At 35.3% G+C, this 24,749-nt stretch overlaps 4 protein-coding genes across 12 annotated transcripts in view; 1 reads left to right on the top strand and 3 right to left on the bottom strand.

Annotated features, from left to right (window-relative positions):
* Positions 1-1,833: 1,833 nt before the first annotated feature.
* Positions 1,834-5,835, bottom strand: LOC107267086. Of its 2 annotated transcripts, XM_015738375.2 has the most exons (7): positions 3,910-5,690; positions 3,582-3,788; positions 3,218-3,342; positions 2,899-3,103; positions 2,693-2,812; positions 2,546-2,613; positions 1,834-2,118 (listed from the first exon to the last, which is right to left on the bottom strand). In XM_015738375.2, the coding sequence occupies exons 1-7, from the start codon at positions 5,378-5,380 to the stop codon at positions 2,053-2,055; spliced, it is 2,262 nt and encodes a 753-aa protein (XP_015593861.1). In that variant the 5' UTR covers positions 5,381-5,690; the 3' UTR covers positions 1,834-2,052. The 2 variants fall into 2 exon arrangements, 1 of the variants encoding a protein (XP_015593861.1); XR_003059688.1 differs by lacking the exon at positions 1,834-2,118 and having other exon boundaries at positions 2,579-2,613; positions 2,899-3,119; positions 3,910-5,835.
* Positions 2,374-24,749, top strand: part of LOC107267303 — a 133,178-nt gene continuing 110,802 nt past the window's right edge. Inside the window, exon 1 of the mRNA XM_015738964.2 lies at positions 2,374-2,488. The gene's annotated coding sequence lies outside the window, so the exon portion shown is untranslated. The remainder of the gene's footprint in view (positions 2,489-24,749) is intronic.
* LOC107267146 lies at positions 6,953-15,482 on the bottom strand. Of its 4 annotated transcripts, XM_015738587.2 has the most exons (5): positions 9,716-10,561; positions 8,946-9,312; positions 8,601-8,749; positions 8,449-8,522; positions 6,953-8,084 (listed from the first exon to the last, which is right to left on the bottom strand). In XM_015738587.2, exons 2-5 carry the CDS (start codon positions 9,240-9,242, stop codon positions 7,894-7,896), a joined length of 711 nt encoding a protein of 236 aa, XP_015594073.1. In that variant the 5' UTR covers positions 9,243-9,312; positions 9,716-10,561; the 3' UTR covers positions 6,953-7,893. The 4 variants fall into 4 exon arrangements, with proteins under 4 accessions (XP_015594073.1, XP_015594227.1, XP_015593979.1 ...); XM_015738741.1 differs by lacking the exons at positions 8,946-9,312; positions 9,716-10,561 and adding an exon at positions 12,000-15,482; XM_015738493.2 differs by having other exon boundaries at positions 8,946-10,583.
* LOC107267624 (class A basic helix-loop-helix protein 15) overlaps positions 15,691-24,749 on the bottom strand; it is a 15,556-nt gene continuing 6,497 nt past the window's right edge. For 3 of the 5 annotated variants that reach the window (XM_015739846.2, XM_015739680.2, XM_015739761.2), the window contains exons 3-6: positions 23,354-23,517; positions 21,406-21,594; positions 20,772-20,908; positions 15,691-18,934 (exon numbers count right to left, since the gene is read on the bottom strand). In XM_015739846.2, coding sequence (XP_015595332.1) covers positions 18,778-18,934; positions 20,772-20,908; positions 21,406-21,594; positions 23,354-23,485 — 615 coding nt within the window. In that variant the 5' untranslated portion in view covers positions 23,486-23,517 and the 3' untranslated portion in view covers positions 15,691-18,777. Of the gene's footprint in view, positions 18,935-20,771; positions 20,909-21,405; positions 21,595-23,353; positions 23,518-23,593; positions 23,848-24,749 lie in introns of those variants that run through there. The other 2 variants (XM_015739932.1, XM_015739614.2) reach the window with 2 other exon arrangements.

Genomic DNA, 24,749 nt, shown 5'->3' with positions numbered 1-24,749 from the left:
CACAATTAAAAGAACATCTTGAATGTATACATTAGAGAATGTTTTATGATATTTTTCAACACCTTGACCGTCCAGCGCAAATCAAGTGTCGTCGCCCAAGGTTCCGTGGGATTCAGGAAACAAAACGGAACAACAGATTTTCTTAGGTTTCCCTTTTATGTATCCTTGTATTATAGTTCTTTACACTCCCTCTCTCTCTCTCTCTCTCTTCATTTCTCACACCTACTCCTCTCAGCACCCACATACTACTGCCTTTCATTCATTAGCTTCCTCGGTCATACCTCATCTTCCGCTCCTTTCATTCGTTCAATCAACTCTCACTCAAATCCGATTCGCACTTTCTTTCATTCCTTCATCTCATTCGCTCTGGTCAGTCATCCGTCGTTCTCATTCGTTGTTGTCTCTCATTCTCTCTTTCTCATTTACTCGATCCTTTCACTTGCCCTTTTCTTTCGCAGCAAACATACGCGACACAGACTCCCCAAGACAACCAGTGCTCACTTGACAGTAATTAACATTCATACATTCCCTTTCACGCATCGCTCACACAAGTATATGTCTCCCGGGGTCCAAATTCCTGTGGAACCATAGCTGCCATCCAAAGCTTTTTGAAGACCTTCAGTTTGATTTGGATGCATTTTGACAGTTATTTGTTATACCGTTAGGTAGAAGATATTCTTATAGAAATGCTCGAGAAACAATTGGTGAAGATGAAACGCAATTTTTTTAACACAAAGGTACATGCATTGAGAGCCTTTCAAAAAGAATGATCAAAAAGTATAGAAAAAAAATATATGTCTGCCGGCAGATGATGGAATTTTTTCGCGACATTGGGTGGTGGATACTCTTCAGCTGAAACGGTCCATTTGCAATCTAAAAACCAAATTGGTTATTCAAGTTAACAATAAATACGTTGACGATCGCGGATTTTTAAAATCATTTTTTTACAAATTAGAGATGAATTCAAAACTCGAGCATAAAAAATCTATGAAAAAAGTCATTTTTCCGTAACTATTAAAAAAGATCGATTTTTTAAAAAGTGTCAAAATGTTTCACATCGTATTTCATTTAAATTTGAAAACAATTCATCGAGTTGTTCCCGAGATAAGATGTTCACCGACTTCGAAAACAGTATTTTGAGAAAAAGCCGCTAAAGTTTCAAGTATGGTGCTGCTATTTTTATGTGAAAAATGTTTACTTTCACTTCTAGTCATCAATTCCAGGGCCACATTTCATGGCAGAAAATGCAGCTTCATGGTCGAAAAAAGGGTCTCTATTGTTTTGATCAACAGCACCACAATGTAGACCGAGAGGACAGTTGGAATGGTAAATACCGCGAAAGCGAGTTTTCCCTTAGCACCAAGCCAGGTATTGAAACTCGACCGCTCGCCCGGCAGACTGTTAGAAGCTGTAGCTCACTTCTTTTAGGAATATTCCAATGACATTTTTAGGAAATGTAGCTAAAAGATGATACTATCGAATATCAATATTTTTGGAAAGTGCAATTTTTCGACCCACCTACGTAGATGATGCCCTTAACTAATAACGACGTAATCCAGTAAAAGCATTAGAAGTATAAAACTGTAAAGTATTATAGGGTATTTTCCAATTACAGGCACCGTGATAATTGGTTGATGAAATTTATTAGCAAAGGGATCTAGCACTGACTTTTTTCTTCGTAAATTTTGAAATACAAATGTAGCAATTTATCATTTTTAACATTACTCCCAATAATATAATTGCTAACAGAGTACGCACATTTTTAAAACAAATCTATAAGAATAGTGTGATAAAGTATACAGAATATATTTTATGATCAAGGAATGCAGACAATTATTCATTCACACATAGAAAACTTTATTTCTAGAGCCTTATATGTGACCTATGTAATATGTACATTGCCATCAAACATATGTAACTTTTAAAAAATATTTTACGCATTGAAATTTTACATTTTTTCTTTCCTTTTTTTTGTTAATATTTCAGCATCTATTTTGAATACTTAATTAAGTAACTGTTAGTATTATTTCTTGCTGCAGTAGCAAACAGTTTTTACTGATTACTGAACTTAGGTGTCCGCTTCTCCATAAAAGCTTTAAGTCCTTCCTTGAGATCCGCCTGAAACATAATATTTTAGAATACTATGTTATTTGTTTGTCGCTTTCATTTTAGAAAGAAAGATCTTGCATATGCTACTATCCTTTCGTAACATTTTCCACAATTCTTTCAACTCTGCTCACTAAGCTTTCAACAACAATGCTGAAATGTTGCTCAATTGTTTATGGGAAAGGGAAACAATCGATTATTATGCGAATGCAAACCAGTGTATAACGATCCATAAAGATAAGTTAATTGGCCCCCATATTACTGATCGAATGATTGCTCCCTTATTCCGTACTCTAGATCGGTACGGCTACATCGTCATAATTTCATTGTGTTGTACACTTCAAGGATTTATCATACATCTCAACGCAAGCCAATAAGTCAGGTAAGTTTATGAAATTAACATTAAAAATCTTGAGATTTAAAAAATGATTATCCTTACCGTAGCAAATGTTGCATATGAGAGTCTTTTTTCAAATTTTAATCCTTCTTGCAAGGTTGTTTCATAAGCTATAAGTAAAAATGGATCATTATGAAATTAGAACTGACACTTGGTTTAATCATTCAGAGAAACTGAAACTTTTATTACCTGTGTTTACTGCTTCTTTCGCCATTGCCATAATTAATTGTGAATTTATTGATATTTTCTCGCCTAATTTTATTGCCTCGGAAAGCAACCGATCTGCTGGAAACACTTTGCTAACGAGCCCTGTAAAATTGATGAAGATAATAATACTGAATATAAAACAGATATTTATTAATAAAAGAATATAAAAATGTTCCAAAAAAGATCACCTAATTTTTCACCCTCTTGTGCTGTTATCTGACTGCCCGTGAGAATCATTTCCATGGCTTTACTTTTTCCGAGAATTCTCGTTAACCTTTGAGTACCGCCGTTATTTGGAAAATATCCCAGTATTATTTCTGGCTGTCCAAAGCGAGCTTTATGTCCCGCGTATATAATATCACACATCATAGCTAACTCGCAGCCTCCGCCAAGCTGGAATGTGATAATACTTTTCGGCAAAATAAAAAATGGGACAAAACGCGCAGGTGAAGCTAACGCCTGTGTTCATATTGTTCATTTTTTCACTTGCGTGGCAAATCAACTAACAGCGTAACCGTTGACGGCAGCTATCACTGGTTTGGTCACTTTTGATATTGTTGCCCAGTGACTCATAAAGCCAGACTTGAGGGTTTGAGAAAATGTTATATTCGCCAGCTCATTTACATCTGTACCTGAAATAATTTAATACAGAACATTATTTTCCCACAGATATTTAGGATTTGTATATAAAATCATATTGTGGAATTAGGCATACGTTATATTTATCAAGAAAAGAGAGACTAAAAACTATATCACACATAAGAAAAATTTATTAGTAAAATAAAATGACAAAACATTTCTAAGTCATAGATAGTTCATGCACAATAAATATAATTTAGCCTGCATTAAATAATAGGAAAATTAGTCTTACCAGCAGCAAATGCTTTTTCATTTCCTGTTATCACTATAGATCCTACACTTGCATCTTTATCGAACTTCTTCACCGCATCAGCTAACTCTCTCATTAATTTATCACAAATTGCATTCAAGGTTTTTGGCCTATTCAAAGTAACTACACCAACATTTTGCTTTTCTCCAGCTTTTTCAATTTTGATATATTGGTAGTATGATGGTGGGTCTATATGAATCAAATAAAGATTATGATGATGTTATATTTCCTTAATACTGTACTATATATTGTTTAACTTATTACATACCGTTTTAAAAAAAGGGTGACAAAATTTGCGACAAAAACTTACCATTATTTCCTCTTCTAACTTCTCTGCTAACATTCTGTAAATTTTGTAACGGTACTTGAAGTTCAAAATCTCTAAAATCCTCCTTATTATCAGATATTTCAGAGGAACATGTAACTTGCGATGAATCCAAAGATATACAAGCTACATCGTTCTTTCCTTTAATATTTTTATTTTCAATAGAAATGTCATTGGATGCATCTTTCAAGGTTTTTGATAAACGAGCAAAGCTCATTCTTGCTCCAGATTTCCTCGAATACTGATGATCAAATTTTCTTTCGTGATCTATAGGAACTTGGATATCCATATCGTCGTGACAATGCTCATTTCTTTCATCTCTTGCAGAATTTTCAATTGTAATAACTGGTGACATAGTTCTTGATTCGTCATGATAATTATGATCAAGATTAACAGAGTTTTGAGTTTGTGTTTGACCTTGATCAACAAGTTCAATATTCTCTTCATGGCGAAATACCAAACATCCTATTTGATTCTTATTATCTATTACATTGATATTAACTGCACAATTGTTACCACCTGCAATACAAGGTTCAACCATTGTTGAGTTTTGTCCCTGTGCTCCCATTTGAGTAATGATCTTTTCAGTCATACTGGTATTAGCAGCAATTTGAGCAATATTACCCTGATCAGTGTCAGTAGCTTTATTCGAATTATTAGAACCAGATTTGCTGAGTCTGGCGATAAGATCATCGTCTAGAACATAAGTTTCCGCATTGCCAAGAGGTTCACCCGAGTCAGTCGTTCGTGATTTTTCAGATGAGCTTAAAACTACTGTTGAACCGTCATGATCGGTACAGCCAACGTGATCGTCTTCCTTTACCATAATGTTAGGGTAGAGTTTACTTTCAATAACGAAGTCACTGTACGCAGGGCCATTAGCTTTCCAATGAGCGACTTTGAGGTGACAAAACATTGTCATGAGTTTTTTTGTTCTCGAAACGTATGAACAAAGTTTGCATTTCCAAATACCTTTGGCGGTCTCTTCGAAGCTACGAAATACACGCTCGCGCATGCAGCTACCCATATTTGATGATTGTCTGGGCATCGTTGGCAATTCCTTCAAATCATTAACCATTGTGCCTCTCTTAATTTTATGTACCTGCAGCAAGTGTCTGATCAGAGACGAAGTGTTGCTGTTCTTATTGCGAATTTCGTATTGACACACTCTGCATTTAGCTGTGTCGCCCAATCTATAAAAGTAATGCCAGACGAATGATCTCTTAAGGTTCGAATTTTTCGACATATTCACTAAAGTTTTATTATGAGCTTCAGAAATTTTATTTCGGTGATTGTGGGACATGTGTCCTATAAGGATTTTTGTACGATTGCTCGTTAAAAATATTTCTTTTTTGCATAACTTGCACTGGACTAAATCGTATTCACTGTCCAGAATCTTGAAATTCGTCCATGGAAAGTCCTTGTTCACTGCACCCTTCCTTGGTGTAACACTCATCCTCTTTTACCTATATGCGCAAATGCACCAGGCACTTCTCAGAAATCAACTTTATGCGAAAAAGACCGCGCACATTTTTTCCGACCGAGCAGACACCTGCCACCGCCATTTCGCGATGGATCACTTTCGACTACGCTTCGAGATAATTCGGGTTTGCTCGACTTCGTTCGACTTTGCTCGTTGCGTGCGCTCACATTCGATACCATGCCAGATAAACTCGCTGAATGTCACAACTGGTCACAACCAGTCACAACTGGTCACACGTTCACTAAGGTTGTGCGTCTTATGAGTGCTTATCTGACAGTGATGTTTGCTAAATTAAATGAAGGCATCAAAAGGCGACAACAATCGTCAATATACATAGCTTACATGTGATGCATCATTCATCGTATTAAAAAGGAGATAAATATTGTCATTCATGCTTTACCTCATAGCATGATACATCATGGCATGATCGGTGATTAAAAATGCATATTGTACGATATACAGAAGCATTGTATGTAGAACGAAAAGAACCGAACCTGAGTGTTTTGAAAATTTCATGTCGACAAAAATGTTTTCTTCCTTTCAAGACAAATAATTAAAATGCTCTATTTTTCCTATTAAGTTTATTTCTATCATTAAATTTTAAAAATTCTGGATGGCAAATCCAATATAGCGGGAGAAAATTCAAAAAGATACAAACTTCTGCTGAAATTTAATTATTTTTCGAATTTCCATCCGTCATCTCGAAATTTTTTAATCTAATATCAGGTTTGGCTTCAGTGACTTCAAAAACCGTAATACTGAGTTTATAGGATAAATCTATCAATTTTTTTTCTAACACAAAAGTAGCCAAAAAATTTCATTTTCGCCCCCCTGTTAAAGGGGTTAAATCATACGTACCATATATTTTGGTAGAGCATGAATGAGATAATATTTATCTTCTTTTTAGTACTGTGAATAAAGTATCACATGTAACCAATATTGAAGAATATTTTCGCATTTTCATGCCATCATTTAATTTAGCATATATCACTGTCATGTGAGCACTCATAAGATACACAACCTTGCTGATCGTTGTGACATTCATTCGAGTCTATCCGGGATGCGCCTCGTTTGAGTGCTTTTCCAAATTCATCTACGATTTCTGAGCAGCACTTATGTGTATTTTAAGGAGTCCTCAGCACCATCATAATAATAGCATTGTTATTTTGGTCAATACCCTGTATTTAATTCCATATATCACTGTAAGTGAACTGTCAATACTGATATTTCCCTCACAGTTATGCTACATCGTACTGAACAACACATTTTTATAGCAAATATTAATCTTCAATTTTAATTAACGGAATAACTACAACACTCTAGAACTAATTATTATATGCCTTAATTTTTATCAAAAACGTGAAAAGAGAATAACTACCATCAAAATTGTGCTGGTATCGCAAGAAGAAAAACATAACGATTCGTTAACGAATATTGCTTTCCGTATTTTTAACTTTTATGATAGTATGAATTTTAGTCAGTTATGAAGTAATTTGGTACCTAGGAGAGAGGAGAGAGGAGGAGTAGGCAAATAAAAGGATTAGCTAGAAATTAAGTACTTTTTATATTTCCCCTCTATTCAAAATACACGATTATAGCTTAGCATGAACGATGTGCATGAATTGTATGTACACTTTGTTTCGAGTTAAAATATGCCTAGTAATTTAACTGCTTGACTCTATCAGAATTGGCCAATAATATAATTTCGTACCAAACAGCTTAGCGCATGTCATTGTCACTTTTGTGTAGTTTGATGTAAATTATCAAAGATAAAAAGAATTTTGCTTATAATTAATATCAATAAATGTACCCTATATATTCATGTGATTCTCGTAAGTGAACTACAATGATGAGAGCTATATATGTGAAAGAAATCTATCTTGAAGAATTATAATGAATTAATTGATTATATACTTTTTCAATAATTTCTGCTTAGACTAAAGTGATCATAAAATCGTTTTGTGAAGTTTGAAGATATATATATATGGCATTGAACAATTCTTGTACAGTATTCCATCTTTTTGGATTATTATGACGTGTCTAGTTTGTAGTTCAATGCAAAAGAATTTTAAATTATATCTACATATACATATATATAAAGCACCAAATTTATGTAAGAATAATATACAATGATTTTATTAATTAATGTTAAATATACACTATATAAAAATATGAATATAGACGTGATAAGTAATAGAGGAAGTACTCCGCGTCCTTCAAATTTAAATGCACTAGCAAATGAATTGAAATTTCTATTTATTTAAATTATATCATCTGTCATAATAAAGTTTTGAACAATGTCTAGGACTTACAGAGTTAACATTGTAAAACAATATATAACACAATAATTCTTGATAAAATAATTTCTGAATATTTGGTGTTATTTAGGCTAGTCTCTTTGGAAAGAATATTAATTTTATACAATACATAATTGCACAAACTTGACTACAAAGCCAGTTAGCTTTCATTAAATGCAATTCTAATAATTAAGCATCATCAAACTGCCCCTCTTCACTTTTATCATAACAATCTGCAGTACTATTCTGTTGATATTTGATTTGATATAGTTGTTCCCTGATACTTGGAGGATGTGAATCTCCAGGACAAAATATCCCTCCAGGTGGACCATATATTCCAAAAGGAACATCAATTCGTTTCATCCTTGGTTCTTTATAAACTAAAAGTTTATACAGTATGATTAGATCTTATGATTATTAATTATAAAATAAAACTGTGATAAACGTGTATGATCAAATTACTGAGGAGTCGTTTAGCATATATTTAGATATGTACTGTTTAGAAAATTATACTGATACATATTTCATAGTATCTTGAAAAATTGTATTAATTGATAAATACAAAACTGAACTGAAAATGTTTTACTGACAGAAAAACTGATGTTTTTTCCTCTAGAAATTCTTAGTCAAACACTATATAGTAAAAACAGATTTCTGCTACTAGGTAAAACTTTATCTTGATGTTGTTAAAAAAATTGATCTACAGTGGAGTATTCTTTGTAATATATAATTGTGGGTAATTACCAGTAGGATCATATTCATCGGTAGAGTCATCAGAAAAGTCCCAGTTTTCAGTTTCATCACATGGACTAGATAAACTATGAAATTATGATTTATTAAGCGTATTAATTCCTACAAAATCTTTTTCATGCATTTTGTTTTTATTTAATAGGTACCTTGAAAATTCAGTTTTCATTGAAGTTTTCTTTGCACATTTGTAATAATTGTTGTTGAACTTTGACTTATCATTTTTCACATTAGAGTATTTCATAATGGTTGGATCATACATGTTATCTCTGTGGTTTTTGCATGGCATGTTTTTAATCTGTTAACAAAATCATTACTATAAATATTGCTTATTGACACCAATAAACTTTATTACTAAATTGTGCATTAAATATTACATTACATGTTAAACTATTTTTCATTTATATTTTGGATGGTACAAAAATATTTTGGAAATGAATATTTCTCTACGAGGAAACACAGGTATAAAACTGTATCTGTTAAAATTGTCTTACCAATATATGCATAGCATTATAGAAATTTCCATGACGATCGATTCTTTTTGGTATCACTAATTTATATAGAGTCTTTAATATATTGAGAATATTTTTTTTTTGTAAATCTAGGAAATTAGGTTCTTGCAGATATTTAACAAAATCAGGTAATCTTGCCAATTGGTCTTGATTAAGTTTAACCACTTTAAGTGAAATTAAGTTCCCAATATTGTTTGGCAATTGAGTTAAATAATGACTCTCAACTAATAATATTGGTAATTTATTTAAATTGCAGGTTCTGTTTAATAATTCAGACATATCATTAGCACCAAGTTCGAGATACACCAGATTCCATAAAGTTCTTATACTAGGTGGTATTTTCTCATTACTAATGGCAAAAATATCTTTTATTAACCACGGACACCTTGAATTTTGATTTGGCATGAGAAATAATATATTTTGTGACCTAAAATTCTTATCCTTACTATTATTGTGAGTTACTAAGTTTATCACGTTTGAAATTAAACGTATAAAATATTGTTCATGTAAACCAGATTCTGTTAAAGACAATCGTTTTGAATATGTTATTTTTCCTTCGATTAAACAATCGAAGTAATTAGTGTTATCTAAAGTGTTTAAATCCATATTAACAACGGTGGCAGTAAATATTCACGAAAGAAATAAATGAGTTTTACAAATGCACCTAGCAATAATGATATTTCCAGTGCCCCTAAGCTTTACATTTCATTGGCATTAGACAATAGAAAGAGCGTATTATATAAAAACTTAACCATTTTTAAAAGTTTGGTGTCTTCCAAAATGACCATAGAATTCTCACTTTTATTTAAATTAGTTTTAGTTACTCGTAATAAGATGAACACAAGTTTTTACGCCATATGGATATAAACAAATACGACTTAACCGAAAATAACCACGATACGCAAACTCATCGATCCTGCCATTGAATACACTGAAGTTAGATCCTGTTCCCTTTAAACCATCAGGAAGTACGATTTCTCACACGAAACCTTTATACAAAAATCTCGTGTATTATCCTGTATAACGTATTCCTTCGATATTTAAAAAAGTACGTGAAGATAAAGAGTAGTTTTCAAATTCGTATTGCCTGTTGTCCTTTCACCAATAGCTGACGCTAGTTTATATTTCTTTCGAAAATGCTTACTTGATAAAGAAGAATCTACAGATTCCTGTTTCATCAAGTAACGTTATAATTAGATTAATAGCATCTAGTGATAAGATGTAATAGTGTGAGTGTTCTATTGGCAGAATGGTTAGGTACATATGAAGTTTCTTATGTTTGAATTCAAATTTTCGATATGTTCTGAATGGGGAATCTGACTCTGAATCTCTGAATGTAAGTATTCAGCTATACATTTTACTTAATATTAATAATAAAAATTGCCGATTGGATACGAATCTTGGACAGTAATTTATTTAAAAATTGAACTTCGAAAGCGTGATGCTTCGTTGAACGGAGAAAAAACAAAATCTCCTCGACAGGTAAATATACAATGATTCGACGGTTGATGTAAAGTAACTTTCATAATCCTTGCACTATACTAGATTAATTGTTTTCACGAATTAAATTTTATTTCCAATTAAATTTAAAATCGTATGTGAATTCACAAATATTTTGCTTTAATTGTTAATATGAAGCTATGATTATGAGGTTATAAATTTGACATGATGCAAATTGACATACTTCATTTGTCTATGTACATTTATTTATTTACAGATTAGTTTATTATAATCGAAATAACAATTTCAATCACAAAGCTTCGAGTACATCAGTTAAAGGACACTTTGACTGACGATAAACTCTAAGAGTACTTATAGAAGTTCTTTCAGAAGTACTCTATAACTGACGACTCTAAAAGACAAAGGTTAGAATTTCAGTTTTATATGAACCGTCGAAAATTGTATTATTTTTACGAATAATCACATTTCCGAAGTCCGCTCTGATTTTCTCTATTTTCCAAAATTGATAAAAGCTCGATATTCATATTATTTATTAAGTAAATTATGTTTCAACGATAGTGCTGTTTGAATATCCCGCTATTGTAAGAGCCAGGAACTAGTACGACACCTACCATGAATTTTCCAAATCAGGTTCCCCATTGCACTGGACTGCGATTGGACTTATCTACTGGGCTTACCTACTCTGGGTGTGTTCCGTAACACACTGTAAGTACTTACAGCATGGCGCTGATAAAGATGCTGTGAAAGTGTTCCAAAATGATGTGACATAGTATGAAGCACTGGTAGCACAGTAAAACGGAACAGTATAGTGAGTACATGAATCATGGTAGAAAAATTACAGTTACGAGGTGTCGATCATTAAATGGCTTGGCATACTATTATATATTTTTAAAAATAATAGCAGAAGATAATTTTATATTCAATATTCGTCTGTGCGTCGATTAACGCTATTTCTACCATGGATGCCGCCATTTTATAAGTATGAATCTGCCTCACCTCAGGGACCGTAGTAACCGCAGCATGGAACTTAGCCTCGTACGAGGCACAAAAAATTCAAATAATAATTTCGCGCTACTAAAACTAGTATGCTGCAACGAATTTCGGAACACATTTTACAGTACTGCCAGTGCTTACAGTGTGTTACGGAACACACCCTCTATGACACTCGCGCGGTGGAAGGCTGCATCTGACATATCTACTGTTTAGACCCGGTGCAACAAATTTCGACCAATCGAAAACGGTATAATAAAATACAAGAAAATCTTACTAAAAAAACTTACTACAGATGACGGTAGTGGCAATCTTCTAAGTAGAGTAAATTTGTACATATAAGTAGTCAGTGTGTTCGAGTGAGATAAAATTTCGTACTGTTCGTGGAGGTGCACGAAAGCTGATAGTTGTATTTTGTACAGACGGTACATGCATTTCGATAGCGCGTCCAGTGTTGTATTAAAGTGTTTCTCAAAAATGTCAGTATTTAGTGAAATTGCAACATCTGATTACGTCCTCAACTATACAGATATTTGCCTATGTATTGCAATATGCTGCACGGTAACATTTTTTAGTTGAACTTACGTTTTGATCGCTACCACGTGCTGTTGCAGCCATGTTGACAACTGTTCAGCCTACTTAGGAATAGTTTGCCATTTGAACCCTGGATGTCAGCAGCGTTGATTTTAAGGTATAATAATTAGTATCACCATGGCTATCATACTTAATGGTTGGTTACTTATCGGTAGCCAGACACTGTTAAAATCGCCCTTTCAAATTACTAAAGGTACATGCTGAAATTTATTTCTAGTACTACGAGTATGTTGTGTCTCACTGAATTGCATGCAGATAAACAGTGACATAACGATATCTGTAGTACTGGCAATGAGAAATTCGGAAGGTGCCCTAAGTTGCACGCTTTAACGTATTGTCATAGTACAATATACGGTAGCATAGAGGAATTAATTTTATTAATTACCTCCCAAACAGTAAAATAAGATGAATCTAATTCAAACTGCACTAAAGTCACGATTCCTCAATATGTAGTTACTATTTCCTATGTATTACTATAATTGAGTTACTATGCGACAGCGCGCGTTTGGCTGTCTGAACTGTATGTAATCAAAAATTCTTTTTTCCTTGTCGGAATGATTTGACAGAAGATGAATGGATGAATACGAATTATTAACAGAAAAAACAGAAAATTTCATAGTTTCAAAAGTAATAATCAATACCACTATTTCCTCTACTTGGCAGCTTCTGAAACTTTGACACTGATAGCTGATATATATGTATTTGTACTGTTATCTTAAGCACCAAAAATATCGTAATCATTCGAATATTATGGTATTGTAATAAATTCTTTAGTATGAAACAGTCTTTACAATTGTTATTATTCTTATTTCTCTTAAATTCTTTGAAATTAGTGCGTATATGATATACATAATTTTTAATGATTTCATGACATGAATTTTATGATTTTTGCGTACAATTTGTTTTACGTAAGTGAATATCACAAACGAGTTAAACACGAAATATACATCTTTAACATTGTATACAGAATTATTCAGAACTGCTAGACTAACTCCAATTAGCCCGTGCATTTAATTTCTATTACAGAACTATCTTTAAATGGTGCAATACTCCCGAATAATCTTGTATAGTAACTTGTAGTATACGTCTAATTGAAATGGAAAATTATAATTTGTGGACGATAAAAATTGGAACAATGTCTTCGTCACATAACTTCGATAAGTTTCTATAACGAAAATGCATCTTACTATAGCTTTTATAATTATGCAAACGACATTTTCCAGAATTTCGTACATACCATAACAATTAGTTATTTTCTTTAAATTAATACGCCGACACTTTGACAACGGAAATATGCATGCCTACATGTATCTCAGTATTATAATAATACAACCCCAAGGCGTATTGCCTTGGAAATTAAAAATTACTGGAAGGACTCCCGTAATGAAAAAAATATGAAAATTAAATGTTAAAAGTGAAAAGTTTGAATTTCTTGATTTTCAGATAATTCCCTTAAAAGTTAAACCTGTTAAAATTTTTCTCATTTTTCTTCTATTGCTCATTAATCTCATTATATTTTTCTATTTTATTTCTGGTATGTGACCTTGCATCTTTTTCGTGATAAAATTTCCTTCTCCGTTACTCCAAAAAATAATACAATCGGAAGATAACGGCCTGACGTTTTATTTCGAGCATGCTGAGAATTCTACTAACGGACTGTACGATACTGAAGTAAAGTAAATTAATGATAGTAACAGTGCTAATCAATAATTATATTCATTGTTATTAATATAGCGTATAGAGCGTGTTAACCATATACATATAGGGACATGAAATTTTTCTCGTGAAACATGTATTTAGGTGTTTGAAGTACAGCAGTGTAGTACAGGAGGTCGGAACGTCTCAAAAGTAAAACGATTACATATAAAGATTTTGAATATTTCTTTTTTACGAAATATTATCACCGTATCATGGTGATAACTCGAGTACCATTGTGATTAGATATTCCTTTAGTTGATATTATCGTTATTTTCGGCTAGACGTGGGATCGATGTGAATGTTTTCTTAATAAATTAAAAAAAGATATAAATAAGATAAGATTTTGTTACTATAACTGTGATAATGGAACACGTGAATCGGAGATTTCAATGTAATCGTAAAAGCAAAATGAAAACATTAATTTTGTACTTTTGAGACTCTCGGTGTACACAGTACAATATCGTCTTTTCTTCATATGAAAATAATATTCGAAATATAGAATATATATATATACATATATATATATATATTTTTCGTACTTTCGTTTCGCCATTCTATCGATTTCTCTCACTCTCATGCTCTTTCTCCTCAAAATTTTCTTTCCATTTGACTTTCTCTGCCGGTAACACATACAGGGTTCTTCAGAATAAATCGATCAAATAATTTTGAGTTTCCCACAGGAATCAAACGAACCCGCTTAACTTTTAAGTCCATGCATTTGGTCTGAATAACCCTGTATATGGAGCACATATGGAATCATACAATATTTATGTATAATATGGTCACTTATAAAATTCATTTATTTAGAAAATATATGTATAATAGACGTGTATATATATTTATATATACCATATAATATATTATATAACGTTTTTGTAAATTTCTTAGAAACGCAATTCTTTGAAGTACAGTATTCACACATTTCGTACACTCGCATTCACATACAATACTCATACGCACACATGCATGCAAAAATATACATAAAGTAGAACAACAAGAGTGAAGCAGTTAATAATTTTTTTTTAACCGTGGCCTGTGGTCAGGGTATGGGGTACCGCATGGCGTGGATGGAAATATGCCTTATCTTTTTTTTTGTTTGGCAGGAGCATGTTCTTACTTTTTTTTTAAATTCAACAGGAACTGATATACGAGAGACTTTCATTCTGGAGAGAAATAGGATGTATCGACGTTTTATATTGAAACTTGTAATTTCCTTGCAATCTGACGAGGTATCATGAATATAGATTGCAATTTGCATACATTTGCACATTAACGGTTATAGCAGATGATAGTAATTTGCTAACGTGCGAAAATGTCATTTTCAATATGTATAATCAATATTTACACAGTTCAAATACTATTACCTGATCGCCATAATCTTGATAAGTAAAGCTGTAAATTTTCCGCTTCAAGTACACGCTCTGATGCATCTTTATATTTTTTATACAAAATTGAGTAATATCGGTACGAAAATCTTTCTAAATCTACCGAAATTACACTCTCGTTGTTCCACTTTGTGTTACATTATAATAGTATATCTTTAGCAATCCGACCTTGTCGAAATTTTACACGTCGAGCAACGAATATATATATCTAATATACATATATCCCTGTATGATTTCCGTTTAGAAACGAGAACAGTCACATTGCACTATCTTTTTCAAAAGTTGAAAAAAACGTGGACAAAGCTTGTGAGGAGAAGTCAAATAACACAGAAGGACATAGATATTTCGCGCGTACGTGCTCAAAAACGAAAAAAAAAAAAAAAAAAAAAAAAAAAAAAAAAAAAAAAAAAAAAAAAAAAAAAAAAAAAAAAAAAAAAAAAAAAAAAAAAAATCTTCGACATATATGCATGCAAGTATATTACGCGTGTAGCCGAATTCTCTTATTTCCTCTTCTGAAATAAACTTCCGCGAAAATCGTGCCAAGAGGAAGCCTGTTGCGGGCGAAGAAAAAGAAAAAAGACCAAGAAAAAACAACGCAGTAATATATGCTCTCTTTTTAATTAAAATGATGGAAGACAAAGAAGATGAAACGTAAGAAAATTATAAAATCGATTGGAATATGTGCAAGGTAATACAATTTGGTTCTTCGTTAAGCGCGCCGAGCAAATAAAATGAATACGAGAAAACTAGGTAGGCAGACAGTTCTGTATTTGTCGATCATTTTTAAGCGCGGAACACAGTTTTAGAAAATAATTTGTAAAATCGATGTATCCGACTGTTCAGTAGATGTTCAAGTTAATTCTACCGACTCTATACGCATAAATGTCTCCGGAGCTTTGAGGCAGACCGATAATCAACAGAACGGAGAGTACAATCATTAATTATACCTACATATACCAGCGTGGACGTAGCAGAAATTGGCTGACTGACTCGCTGACTGACTCATTGACTGACTGAGTGAGTGACTGACTGACTGACTAAAATCACAACCGTTTTCGGTGAACCTTACAAAAATATTACTATCCACACCGCGTCGTCAATGTAACTATTACGCTCGCGAGCGTCGACGTCGACGCAAGGCGCAACGTTTTTCGAATAAAATTCTTCATGAGGCAAATAACAACAATAACAAGGATAAGAATCAATGGACGAATAGATAAGAGAAGGGAGAAAGGAAGATGTTCGTATATATGGATGCATATATAGGGTGATGCTTTTGGACACGACGCGCCACGTAGTCGAGCTTTGCGTCGTATTAAAATTCGTAAGAAATCTTAGTAAATTCTCAACAAGATGTCGAATCTTTTTTTCTTTTCTTTCTTTCTTTCTTCCAAAGTCTTCGCTCGAGTTGGACCAGTGTAGCTGTAATCGAATGACGAATCGCTCCGCGAAAATATCATCGTCATCGCGACTCTGAGGAATATTATTGTCGACCTCTCGCGGGATTCATGCTAATACTTTAAATCAACAATTGGAATGCGCGAAATTGCGAAAAAGGCATATACGTGTATTCTACGTGTGTAACGAATATGAGAAAAATGAAACCCGAAGAACTCGTGGAGCGCACAACATTTATCCTCGAGATAAAGCGTATAAAATAAGATACAGTGGGACTTCGATAACGCCAGTTTCTATAATTCAAAAACCTCTATAAGACTACGAATCTTCGAATTTTTTAATCCTTCGCTTCTATAACTTGAAAACCCCGTTTGAACGAAACCACGATAACTCGAAGCATATTTAATTTCCCTTGAAATTCGAATTATCGAAGTTCCACTGTACATTCGTTTTCTAGTTGAGCTTAATAGTTATGTTGGGCTGGCGAGTAGGCATTGCACACGTATAAATCTGTCCTTACATAGTTTCGCCAGAGTACACACTACAGATAACTTATGGACCATTTATTCGCGTTCGAGCAGCGGAGAGCGGCATTCAAGCTAATATTTCCCGCTCGGGTGCGATACTGATTACAATCGCGAATGCTATTGGTACATCGATCACTGATTCCATCACGACCATATCTCCTCAGACGATATTACATCACTTTTTTTTTTGTTTTTTTCATCATCTTTAATCGGTTACCGATTTTCAATTTATTATCATTTATCGCTATCGGAAGATCACGCTTCTTCGTGCACGTCGCGCGGTTACTTACAAAACGGCGCCACCTAAACGGTTCGCGAGTCTTTTTCGAAATGCGAGCAATTTTGCAAAATTGTCTTTTCTATTGTCTTTCGCACTTTTACGGAGACTCCTGTCAACAAAACGGATGCACTCTCGTTGCCGATTCACTTCACCACAAATCGAGTAGTTGCACAGTTATCTTCGTACGAAGAAATCAGATGACCTTCTTTTTTCGCGTTACTTTCCCATCCTTTCTCCAGCTCGTGCGCATGCGCAGTGCAGAGAGACCTCTCGTCAGAAGTAAGCGAGAGGTACGCGTGGATAACAAGTGAAGCAAGAAAAATTAATGTAATCCTGGTCCTCTGTCTTTTCCTTCTTCCTCGTTCGTCGACTCTCACGGCCTCCTCGTAAAGCTCGCATCGGCGATCCTTTAATATTGTCGTGTAAAGATGCTACTGGTAACTTGACAGATTTTTTGACGCTCAAAGTAACTCCCCGCGCGTTTTGGTAACTTATTGTAAGATAGTTCGTTATTCTGGTCCTCGCACCTCTCGGTAAAGCCTATCAAGTAGTCTTCTTCGTCTGTATTCCTCTTCCTCGTTCTCTTCAATTCCTCTCTCTACCTCTTATACTTGTCAACTATTTTATATCTCTGGTTATTACTTTCTGATAATTAGTCAGCCTTGCCGTGCCTCGACGTCACGTTGGAAGCTCGATATCCCATCGGCACGTGGATGACGACACAAACAAACAAAATAAAAGACGTCTAATACGAAATTCTATCACAGTAGCGTATCGGGACTCGCGACTTTCCATCGTAGCATTTCGCCGCCACGTTTCGATCGCTATTGCGTAATCGCCAATTGTATCCACCCCGAAACACTACCTCTTGATCGAAACGGGCCTTGTGGCGACTATTGCTCTCGACGGTGGGATCCACCGAATGGAACGGCGAGTCTCGAATTCAATTTTTTTTTTCTATTTTTCTTTCTTATCTCCTTATGGTGACCGAAAACTGATTCCCCCTCTCCTCTCCTTCTCATACTCTTCTTTGCGTCTTTCCAAAGGCTGTCTCTGCTTCTTTTCAAAACAACTACGCAAATAATGGAATGATCAGAAGAAGCAAGACAAAACGATACGAATAGCAATAACGAAAATGGACACCACGAGGAAGAAGATATGTAACAGATACGGCAAGATTTTCGAATCGAATCGAAAATTAATGAAAGAAGGAGAGAGAGAGGGGCGGAATCCGATGGATATCGTCCAAAAAGCAAAAAAATAACCCTTAACGATTTCGTTACGCGAACGAAGATCGTGTAATGTTCGCACGCTCCGCTTCCGGTCGTGTCTTCTGTTAGGCACTGTTTCACTTATCGACGATCGACGAATCGATTCCCTCGGCTGCCAATAGCAGATCGATCAGTAGATATCCATTTTTCGGTCGCTGACGATTGCGGCAACTCTTTGAAGATCAGGGTGCTCTGCAGGTGCCCGTTAACTTAGGCTAATCTGCGCTCGAGGTCTTCGTGCAGTAAGCTATTGTTATTCGTCTCGTGCATCGAAGCCGGCGAAGCCTCTTCCGGTTGTTCGCCGCCGCTCAATTCCAATTGGCCCGTGCTGTCCCCACTACTCGAACCGCATTCACCGTCAACGAATCTGCCGAAAAAACAAAGAAAAATTCACATTTCATTCAATTATCTCTATTCATACGATGGCATTTCTTATGATATTATTTTCAACCGTTGAACACAAACTTCTAGACGGACGCTCGTAGATTCTCCTGCACTGACACTTTTATCTCTCCCCACCCTAACGGTAACGAATTAACGTTGAACGATAAGTTAATGTCGTGATGTGTGTTACGAGTGGACCAATGATATTCGACATTCCGAACTTGACCTTTACTCCCTGACCTATGGATGACGGCACTCAACGTACAAGCCCACACCGACTATTTTAGTTTATACCGAAACATCTCGTGAGATTCGTTCTAATGAAAACGGCAGAAAAAATTAATTTTATGGAAAAAGTGCGAGAGCTGGATCTCTGTTTTCTAAGCGTCTATCAATGTTAATTATCGACCGATATCTTTCGTCGCGCAGTGTTCATTAAACTTCATGATAAAACGGCTGAACGACGGATATTGCAGATCCAGTAGCCACTACGTATTTTACAACCGGTCAAGATAATTACATTGTAGCCAAACTCAAAGATTGTAAGTCGACAACGTCGGGATATCCATTAATCAATGTTATTTGTGATACGTGCGTCATACGTGTACACACATATAATTGATATCGTTAAAATAAAACGGTACGTTATACAGATATCAGTATGAAAAATGAGAGAACCTATTATACGTAAATAAGTACATAATTGTGTAGCACTCATTTTTGAATCGAAATAACATCGAAATTGCGGAATGTAATATGAAAATTTTTATTTCAACAAACAGATATATCTCTTTTATGGAATTTTCATCGCCGCGTAATATTAATAATCAATTTGGGCAAAGTAGGTAAAGTACGAAGTACCATATTCATCTCAGTCTTATGATTGACTCCAAAGCTATTGGTTATATCTTATATCCAATGGAATGCCTTTTCTTATAACTGTACACGAACGTCGCACGTATTCTTGCTTACACGTTACGAATTTATACGAGTCACGTATTTGAACGGCAGTGAGCAGTAGGCTTCGATGGAGCGACAGAAAGAAATATAGAAAAAAAAGGGATACGACTTGTACATCGGCGAGAATAACCTATTGATTTATTCCCGCAAATATCGAAAATTCATGTTGCATCTGCGACGCCTGTTCCACGTTAGCTGCCAATCATAACTGACGTTACACAACAAATTATTACGTATAATAATTACCGGGTCTAATAATACGTTAATTATATAACTGTTCGATAATCGATAAAGTGGCAACGAGTATTTATCGATAAAAGGTCATTTACTTGACGATTATATTCCGTCTTTCGTTGACTAAACTGTCTACAGTGTGTTTATATATCGTTGCATTCAATAAAAATTATGCATATTAATGTAAATTGTTTTAGGTTAAAATAAAAATTCAGTCAAAGGTTTCTTTCTATGTTCCGCATCACGACATCGAGAAAGGAAACTACGATTCTGTGCACAATGAGATTTCGTTACATCACTAGATACATAGTATACCAGGTATGCCACGTTACATGAACAAATTATTTTTCAAACTAGAAAAATATTTAATTTTTCTTAGTACGTATATATTGTATCACTAACAATTTTTTTTATGACGCTTCTACTCCTGCCAAGGGAATACTCATTTGAAGGTTAAGTACACTATATTTTTCCAGTGATAACAAGTAGACCAATGATAAAGCTCAATCAATATACTATATGTCAATACGCTATGAGCTACATATCCCCCATATACGTATGCATTGCATACATTACACAATATACATGTTACATATACATATAAAAATACTAGATAACGAACTTACGTGTATGGCTGCTCCTCACCGCGCATCTCACAAATGACATTTGTCAATGCCATTATGTAATTCTTGGCGAGCGTCAACGTTTCGATTTTGCTGAGTTTTCTCTCCATTTTGACATGCGGTATCACCTCCCGCAGTTGCTAGAACAAAACGAGGGCGTCCCATCGATATTGCGCAAAAAAGAGCAGAAAGAAGGAAAAAAAAAGACAAAAACAGTGTCGCCCGCTTACTAGCGCCCGTTATCCAGCGAGATTGTTAATGTCGCTGTGTTGACGTGCAACGCGAGTGGATTTCAAAGCCAGTCGCACGGTAGGAATTAATAGCGTCCGATGCTTCCTGATAACGAGTTGTCAGGTTTGTTATGATTGCGCCGAGTAGACTGGACAAAGACAATGTGTCACATCAAGGAATTAGGCGAAACTGCCAGTGAATATGGCTGGTGCGATAAAGTCGCTGCCTACCAAGGAGACTCGGATATTCGAATATTCGTGTTATTCGTTGAAGGATTGAGAGAATAAAAGAAAATGAAAATAATCGTGCAATCTCCGCACGTACGTTAGCTCGTTCCTCTCTGTTTTCATGAAGCTATCGACTACTATCGAGTAGAAAGAGTGACAAGTGCCGACAATGGGAATACCTCGAACGCGTCGTTGAGCGAGTGCATTCTCATTCTTTCGCGCTCGTTGCTCTCCAGTCTTCTGAGGTTCCTCTCCCGCGCGGAAATTCCGCTTTTTCGCCTCCGCGTGGTCGGTGGTCCACTGCGGTTTCTTCGTTTCGCTTGTTTGGGACTCCTCTCGCTCCCGCTACTGTCGCTCTCCTCGCCCACCTGAAAAGGAACATTCGTTTTATAACTTTTCGTACAATCGTTGGAGTTCGATGACCTCAGAGGAGCACATAGTCGAGAAGACGCAAATGCGACAAGCATGTTGGCGAACGTAAATCGATGATGCGATTTGAGAACGCGATGAGTATGAATTGGTGTTTAGCGACAGCAAATTTTTGCATACAGGTAATGCACGGTCGAGACAGACCTTTTACGTTGACACTCCTTCTCGCCTTATTACTAATTCTTGATGACGTAAACGCTCGTGATAAATGCGCATCGTTCGTCAGCGGACTTAGATAAGACGGAGAGATAAATATAATTAAGGGAACATTTGCACCGATTGTAATTAATCGGACACATAATAGTATTGACAAATGGCATTCTCTAGAAGAGAGATTTGGTTTGTGGGTTGTCTAGTGACTTACGGATTTTATTATCTCTGATTGCTCCATCTATCGACAGGCTTTATGACATTCTATCGTGCGATCACGGATACGATTTTCACGCGATGAAAGGGCTTCTGTTTCTTATCACGCGTTTCTTGGATATCCATTACCTTCAATCGACTTGAAACTTTGTGCCTATTTTTCATGTCAAATTTAGTTTGCAAAGTTTTAAAGAATCAAGATAAGCTCTTTTTTTGTATGAGAATCGTGCTCCTACTATGCGTCCAAAATAAACAGGTACTGGACCATTTTTAACATTAAGGTTCAAAAGAGGATCTCACAGCAAGCTCGTGAAAGAGGCCCTTAATCGGAAAAGACGGAAAAACGTCATTTTTGTAATTAATTTTTTTATGGTAAATTCAAAAGGCCGTCACCCATCCGAGCATTCATCTCTATTTTTACCGTTTAACTTTAATGATCGTCCAGCATCCTCGGTTCATCTTTACTACCTGCTGCGTGTTTCTATTTAGTAGACAATATCTGTTTTGTCTAAACACGACGAAGTGAAGCATAATTAGTTGATTAATGATTATGTGTAAATTAAATTAGCTTTTCGTTATTGATTTACTTTTTATTAATTTTATACAAATATTTAAAGCCATATGAGTTTCTTTATTTTTTAATCCCAGTGCTTTACTTTAGGGCACGTCGAAACCCCAGTATTTCCGTCAATGCAATTGCATTCAATTTAACAACAAATACGCGTCAATACCTTCATTATTATCCAAGGAACAAATTAATAGGTTTCGAAAACTTTTCACTGCAATGAAAAAGGAAAAGGCACGATGGAAAATTCGGGGGGTATCTGGTTACCTCAGTGTACAGCTAATGTTTGCGCTTAGGATATGTGCAATTGTAAGGTTAAAATGTTTCTCATAATCTTTATCGACATCACTAAATTGCATTGCAAGGTCATTATCTACATTGAAAATTTTTAAATTGATTTCACGTCATCGGCTGCAATAATGCCTCTTTGTGATATTATAACTGTTCGAAATTTTAAAAAATAAGTTAAAAAACGATGATTAAAATTTTTAAAAATCACTTTATCTTTATTTCCAACGTTTCGACAAGACATGGAACATTAAAATAGGTCGTAGCATGACATAGAGGTTCAAAATAGTTTGAGACAGAAAATAATACGACGTATGGGTTCAAAGTAGGATGTTAGGGATGAAGAGAAGCAAAAGAGGCTTCCTCGGTAACGTCAAGGTCCGACGTAGGCTTAAATACTGAGAACTTACTATTACAAAAGGATAAAGCAACGTACGTAAGAAACACAGAAGAATAAGAAGAAAAAAGTCGTCTCATACCTCAGGACCGACGACATGGTGGCGACTGCGTTTTCCGGTAAGCGAGTCAATGGAAGCGTCATCCAGATCGATATACATTTCCTGATCAGCACAATCCTGATCGCTGCCTGACAACCTCTCCAGGCTACGCATTATCCCGAAGGGAAGATGGCTGGGCTTCGCTTCTGAAAAACGCAATGAACTAATGAAATAAATAAAAATAGTCCATCAATCCCTTTCACTTTCAAATCAATTTTGTACACTTAAAAGTTTCCTCCCGATCGCTTACGCATTTCACTTCTTCTATTACACACAGATATTCCACACGATACATCACAATGACCTGGCGATATATTATTGGTATCTATAATTAACTCAGCAGGATTATAGTATCTGTAATCCTGCCGCGTATGGCGAACATATAAGATTTATACGAAGAGCCGGAACTTGGTCGGATTGTCAGCTAAGTGTCAACGAAGTGGCCAAGTGCCACAACAGTCACGAACTTCTTAGGGAGCTCCCGGTTTGTCTCGATATTATCGGCGAGACGACGCGGGATTTCCACGTAACGATTTACATCATCGTGAAGACATAAACTCGACGACATTGCGCGGACTTATCAGATGGGGATATCCCGCGGCTTTTATTTTCCACGCGCCGCCTTACGCGGAATTCATTGAGGACGCGCACGCGACTCTCGTCTTTCTCTTCGCCGCGATACGTTAGACATCCAGAGTATTTGTCGCCACTTTGAAATTCCAGTTGCGATGAGAATGCATCTTCTTGACGTACAATGGAGCGATTCGTAAACCGGGGCGCCAGTCGATTTTCAAATTGCTCGAAGTGCCGTTCCGCGAATTGCAATACGTGGAATGTTTTATAATCTCTTTACACGATTTTACAGCCGTTAATTGTCTATGGACTTGAGTGGCGCATGTAGATTTATATTGAAACAACTGAGCGATAATAATACAGGTGATACGATTCCAATGACAGTGACGTACGCGTTACGAACTCAGCACACCACATCCCACGTAGATTCGATCCCGTGTTACGTAATACGTCAATAATTTATTTGATAAATCCAGGAACCGGCCGTTTCTAAAATACACGGTAATATTATTCAAAAATTATAAGTCAAAGAATATTTTACATATGAAACTCGGTTTGAAATGTTTCTTTCGTAATACCTGAGTTTTAATAATTATTGTGCAACAACCGGATATACGAATATGAATGTGAATGTTATTGTACACCTATTTTCTATTGCCATTACAGTGTCACGATTACGTCCGCTGTGAATTGACCATGAGAAACTAAAAACGTTATTTCAATTTTCATCCTGAGAATTAAAAAGGACCATATGACGGGAATGGATATCCCGTTTTTACGTTCTCCCCCCCCCCCCCCACCCTTG

This window comes from Cephus cinctus, unplaced genomic scaffold, assembly GCF_000341935.2.
Source record: "Cephus cinctus unplaced genomic scaffold, Ccin1 Ccin1_scaffold0007, whole genome shotgun sequence".
Lineage (NCBI taxonomy): Eukaryota > Metazoa > Arthropoda > Insecta > Hymenoptera > Cephidae > Cephus > Cephus cinctus.
The sequence above is the reverse complement of the archived record's forward strand: the minus strand, read 5'-3'. Positions and strand labels throughout refer to the sequence as shown.